Below are 6,014 nucleotides of genomic sequence, written 5' to 3'. Positions count from 1 at the left end.
TATATATATATATATATATATATATATTAGTGCTGGGCAATGATTCATCGTGATTAATAGCATCCAAAATAAAAGTTTATATGTACATTATATATGTGTGTGTACTGTGTATATTTATTATGTATATATAAATACACATGCATGTATATATTTAAGAAAAATAGGATATGTTTATATATTAAATATATTTATATATAATATAAATTATATGAATATAATTATATACATGTAAATTAGGGCTGGGCGATTTGGCACAAAATTAAAATCTCGATTTTTCCAGAACGTTTGACAGATTCTCGATTTTTAACTGGTCAACTTGAAAATGTAACTACAACATGATTCAAGTAACTTTTTCTTTATTAACCCTCTAGTTAAAGAAAATTCTATTCCAAGTGCAGCACACATGAAGTTGTCAACATGATAAATGTTAAAACAAATCACTTAAAATATCTTTGCAAAAAAGATGCATGAACTACAACTACATATTGTACAAACTTGTCTTATACATATTATGTGCTCAGAAATAATACAGAGGAAAATGCTTTTAAAAAATCTCAAAAGTCAAGGTAATTCAAATTCCAAAAGGTATAACACCAGTAGACTAACTGTTCTGTAAAAACAAAAAAGCTTTCAGCCTGTCACCATGATACAAACATGAAATATCAGTCATACAGTAGTAGTTCTTTACAGTTTTATTCGATTGCGCTGCTTTTCCATTGTTTTTTCTATGTAAACATGGACGTGTTTGACTGTTGCGCTCGCGTCTCTTGCAGCGTTCTTTTCTCTTTACGGTTATCACCGGCATATTGTCAAAGTGTCTAATTCTAACATTTGGTAATATTTCTATTCAAAACCACGATTCCTCGATTTTTTAAAAATAAAATCGTGGCAAAACATTAAATTCAAATTAATCGATAAAATCGGGGAAATCGCCCAGCCCTAATGTAAACACATGTAAATATTTTCTAAATGTATACTGTATGTGTGAGACTTTATATATATATAATAAATATACACAGTAGACATACATATATTATGTACACAAAAACATGTGTACATTATTTTGGATGCGATTAATCGCTGCCCAGCACTAATATATGCACTATACTAAAGCACTATATATATATATATAGTGCTTTAGTATAGTGCATATAGTACTTACATATATATATATATAGCCAAAAAGCATTCAAATATGCAGATAAATTTACTTACAAATCAACTTACAAGGTAACTGAGGTCTTTCCCATGGGGGTGTTCCCTAGGAAGTCTCTAGCAATGGGTTTAACCCACATTACAAGAATAACCAGTGGAGACAGAAAACTCATGTGCAAAAGGATCCTAAAAGGCAAAAAACAAATTGTTGTGGCATACCAAATCAAGCTCTACATAAATGCAATATTGTCATTTCAGTTCATGTTTAATTCTTATGCAATACAATCTTGAGTGTCCTACTGAATGATTGGACGATCTGCGTTCATCTGAACAGCATCTAGGTGAGTTTGGGCCAATCGCAGACCAGGAAATGCAAGGAGAGCTCCAATAAAGGCACAAATGACAGCCAGCCCCAACTTGACTGATAGTTTGGTGAAGGGAACGCTGTTAAAAAGTTAAAATATTGTGGGCGTTTTGATGATAAAAGAATATATTGCTTGTCTAATGTTGTCTAACCATTGATGTATTACTTACGACCACTCGTAGCCTTGCTGTTTGGCAAAGACCTCGAAACTGTCAAAAAGACTGGTAAATCCTGCAAAAAAAAAAAACGGATAAGGAGCAAATTTACACTTGTTAAGCAATTCAAGGTATTAAACATCAAAGCACTGTAGTAAAAATGTCCTTTCGCTTTTAGAATACAGGTCAGATAACCACATACCGGGCTCAAGGCCAAACTCCAGGTAGTCTTCTCTCACTACAAGGACCAGCATTGCAATAAGAAGAGATAAGAAGCCAAAAGCCAGACACACAGAGCGCTCGCCACCCTCCTCAGAGCGAAAGTAGTGGCTCATAAGAAGATACAGCGTCCTCCTGAGAACTTAAGTCAAGGACAACAAGACAAGCCTACAAGCACTTACTTATTTACAATACAAAGTTATAATTCTGTCACTTTTCATTTTTAGGATGAGGTAAGTCACATCTGAATTTCTCAGGTAGCATCAGGTCTGTTAAGCCAAATGATTGCAATGCTGAAGGATACAAGCAGAAGAAAACAGTCAGCACACACCAGATGGAAGCAATACTGACTTCCTTGCTGGCATCCACTACACTGTAGTAGCCTTCAGTGAAGAGGTAGATCCCTGTGGCATAGACGGCGAAGTCAATCAGCCACTGGTACTCCACAAAGAACCGCAAAACTGTGAGGAGCAGTAAAAATAAGGTTATAAATAACCGATACGTTTATTTTCAAGACCAAACTTATTTACAGCTGTTTTTGGTGCAAGAACCCAGATGAAGACTTACCAAGTGCATCCAAGACATTTACAGGAGCACTCTCCAGGTGAAGATCGATGTCTTTTGGGACTGTGAGTGGCTTGGATTCTCCATGTCCATTTTGTCTCCTGGAAGCAACAAGAGGTCAAGCATAAGGTGCTGAATTCCCCAACAGGAAAGCAGCAGCTGCACTAAATCAAGCTCACACCTGTCTCGCCTGCTGGTTTTAGGAATCTGTTTCCCTGCAAGGGTGCACAACTCGTCTTCAGATGGATGTTTGAACCTGAAAAGGCTGAGAAAACCAATATAGGGTATTAGAAAGACCCATGTTTATTATGTTCACACAGACTATCAAAAAGTAGTGCGTGCTTACCTGCCGTTACATAAGAGCCAGCGTGCAATGGAGAGATGTGGGGCCATTCTTTGCATTATGCTGACAGCCAGCAAGCTCACCACCAACTGAACTCCCATTAGAGCCTTAAAATAGACAAACGTATACAGCATGTCTATTAATACAGAAAATAATTACGACTTATACAGAGTTTAAAACAAACAAAATTCGCTTTTACAATGAATGTTCTGGAGAGTTTTAAAGTTAAAATGTATGCTTATTTTTTGTTAAAAGCACTAATATTAGTTATTAAATACAAAATATGTTATTTAAACTATAAAACTGCCTAAATCATATTCGTATTGGTGGGACTATTTCTAGGCGGATGGACATGCGGTGGATTTTTTTCCTATGTACTGTCCTCTTCCGGTATTCTTGCGCACGTCGCGGGAACGTTACCGCATTTGTCGGCTTAATTGCACATGCGAGGATTTGAAAATTAAATGTAAAGTTTGCACTGACAAGGTTAGTAAGTGATTTATGTCATTAGTCTAGCTTTAACATCTATAACGCTCAAGTTTCGTGGTTATTTTCCAAATATGTTGTTTATTTTAACGTTTATCCTTGCCCCATAGAGTTCCATCCATGGTAAAAGCAATACAGTAAACGTGACTTTTGTTGTTTTACAAACTAAAATACGAGTCAAAGTGACGTTTTGTGTTAATAAACAGCATGTCACGGGAGTTTAACTTGTTTTGAACCCAGAAAATGCCTTTAGTATTTGTACAGTACTTCACACCCAAAGCTACTTGATTGTAGGCCTGTGCCAGTCACTCAAGATGAGCACTGGAGTCATGCTGTCAAAATGAGCAGGTGGTCCAATTGCCAACCCCAAAGACATGGGGAGGCATGGGTAGTTAGCTAACATGCTACAGCTAACCGCCTATAAAACACAAAAAAAGCTACTATTGAGGTCCAAAACACAGAATCGGTGCAACTGCAATGCCACAGTCACTTACACAAGTAGGACAAAGTACTGTGGATCCAAAATACTACTAACTAGTCCAGCACAAACCTGTCTGCAAGCTAACATGATATCAACAGAAGCTACAAAGAACAATCGACCGGATCGGTCGTGTAAAAGAGACAATTGTTAAGTCGATATAACGTCAAAATAAGTAACTAAACATACTAACCATCTTCGTTTGGTTAATTTATTGAATGAGTTTATGTCCCGTGTAGTAGCTCTCGTGGTGACACTTGAGTGTTTGAACAGCTGAAGGAGTATTTTGATGACGTATACTGCAATCGCTCGCTCTGATTGGGCCATCTCGAAGCCGCATGAGAGCTGAGATTCTATTGGTCGAACTGGCAACGCATCGACAGTTTGATTGGTCCTCGTGGTGAAACTGAATGTCGTTAGTTTTTCTTCAAGGACAGAAATAAAACTGTGGGAGGGCCAACATGTGCAACGAGAAATGGAGAGGTGTTGTAGCAACACAAACGTGCAAACGGCAAACTCAGCCTTTTCTGAACGTTTTGTAGTTGGCCTATGCAATAGTTTTCAGGTGTAATACTTTACAATGTGGATTGTTATTCAGTGATGACAAAGTCTAAATTCATTCCTTATTAATTTTGTAGGCTTTAATTCTTTCTTTAGATGTTCATGTATTTTGTGGGATTAGAAAGTTTCCTTCAAATGGGAAAGGTTCTTTTCAACCCAAACTTTACTTTGGTAAATTCATAAACATCCAGTCTATTATTGCCAACATTGGTGACATTTAATGGTGATTTTAACAGCAATATTTATGGTTTGGGAATTATACCATGGGCCCATATTTGATTTTATGTTTACTACAGCTCTGATGATGTTTGATGTGAACAACTGTTAAGCCTACATTTGTGGGACTGAATCCTGCTCTCAGCTGTTTTTGATCCTTCAAATGGTTTTTCTTCTTCTCAAAATGTTACTTACTGCTGCCAAATAGCTAAATCCTATTGATCATAACATGCTGTAAAGTGTTTACATGTATTTTAAGGACCCTCTTGTTGTCCAGAATCGTGTGGTGTATAGGGTTCTTGAATTGCTAATATATTACAACCTCTTCAGTACTGCTTTCCAAAAAGCAGTGTAAGCCTAAGCAGATCATTGGCACCAGTGGTCTCTTATCTGCTAGGTCAGAGGTGCCCAAACAAGGGCCAAAAAGCAAGCTTGATTGAGGGCCAAAAGTGTTGTATTATATCATAATATATTCAAATGTATTATTATAATTTAAAAACAATCAAATTCACTTCCAGTATATTCTCTAAATTCCAATGCAAAAACACAACAAAACGTGTTAAAACACAAAGATGAATTAGAAATGAAGATACGCTCCAATGGCATGTTTTATTGCATGATATGGCATGGCGTGCCAAATGTTTTATTGCATGATATGGCATGGCAGGCCAAATCGATGTCATCATGGGCCAACTTTGGCCCGCAGGCCCTGGTTTGGGCATCTCTGTACTAGGTGTATGATGCTTTTAGGATCAGCATATCATTGGTTCTATAGGAAACATCCATTAAAAAGGAAAATAATGCACTCAAGCGTGATTTTTCTTAAAGAATAATGAAGTTCTTTGTGAAATTTAAAATGTTCCTGCTGTGATACTTTTAAACTTAAACATTCCAATTAGAACCAAAAAGAAAGGTGAAAACCTGTCTACTCCCGTCTACTTCCTCCCTTGGAAACCCATCTATGTGGTACTTAAAGAGCCCAGAAACTCATCTGGGGTGTGTTCCCCAAAAGCATTGTTAGCTGGTCGCAAGTTCCATTTAACTCTATTGGTAATGACCATAGTTGCTTTTGGGGAACGCACCCCTGAAGAAGCTATAATACAACATCAGAACATTCCAAAGAGCCATATAACAACACAAAAACTCTACAGGTAAAACTCTTCTTGATAAGATTGTTCATTGTTGAATATAATTCGTTTTATTTGTAAGAGTGCACATTACACTAGTTTACATTTTGAATTTAAATCTTTTACAAAAAAGAATATCCATTAAAAAGTAGCTTTTTCTCTGTGAAACAAATGCATTTGCTAAGAAATTAGCCAGTGTCTTTGTTGGCAAAAGAAAGCAATCAAACAAACAAAACCAGATTGTCTAAACCAAATAATATGATCCTGAATAATTACATAGTCATTTGTTTAACTGGAAACAAATGTGATGTCATTAAACTTTGATTAACATGTTTTAATGTTTATT

The 6,014-nt window shown here is 36.3% G+C and overlaps 1 protein-coding gene across 2 annotated transcripts in view; it reads right to left on the bottom strand.

Annotated features, from left to right (window-relative positions):
* The window catches only part of LOC107687722 (transmembrane protein 161A-like), a 9,623-nt gene extending 5,570 nt beyond the window's left edge, over nucleotides 1-4,053 (bottom strand). The window contains exons 1-9 of one of the 2 annotated variants that reach the window (XM_016485170.1): nucleotides 3,958-4,053; nucleotides 2,804-2,907; nucleotides 2,639-2,722; nucleotides 2,461-2,558; nucleotides 2,198-2,354; nucleotides 1,877-2,028; nucleotides 1,690-1,750; nucleotides 1,456-1,599; nucleotides 1,228-1,341 (exon numbers count right to left, since the gene is read on the bottom strand). In XM_016485170.1, coding sequence (XP_016340656.1) covers nucleotides 1,228-1,341; nucleotides 1,456-1,599; nucleotides 1,690-1,750; nucleotides 1,877-2,028; nucleotides 2,198-2,354; nucleotides 2,461-2,558; nucleotides 2,639-2,722; nucleotides 2,804-2,907; nucleotides 3,958-3,960 — 917 coding nt within the window. In that variant the 5' untranslated portion in view covers nucleotides 3,961-4,053. Of the gene's footprint in view, nucleotides 1-1,227; nucleotides 1,342-1,455; nucleotides 1,600-1,689; nucleotides 1,751-1,876; nucleotides 2,029-2,197; nucleotides 2,355-2,460; nucleotides 2,559-2,638; nucleotides 2,723-2,803; nucleotides 2,908-3,780; nucleotides 3,862-3,957 lie in introns of those variants that run through there. The other variant, XM_016485171.1, reaches the window with a different exon arrangement.
* Between the last annotated feature and the right edge of the window lie 1,961 nt (nucleotides 4,054-6,014).

This window comes from Sinocyclocheilus anshuiensis, unplaced genomic scaffold, assembly GCF_001515605.1.
Source record: "Sinocyclocheilus anshuiensis isolate Anshui unplaced genomic scaffold, SAMN03320099.WGS_v1.1 scaffold305, whole genome shotgun sequence".
Taxonomy (NCBI): domain Eukaryota; kingdom Metazoa; phylum Chordata; class Actinopteri; order Cypriniformes; family Cyprinidae; genus Sinocyclocheilus; species Sinocyclocheilus anshuiensis.
This window is presented reverse-complemented; position numbering and strand designations above follow the sequence as displayed.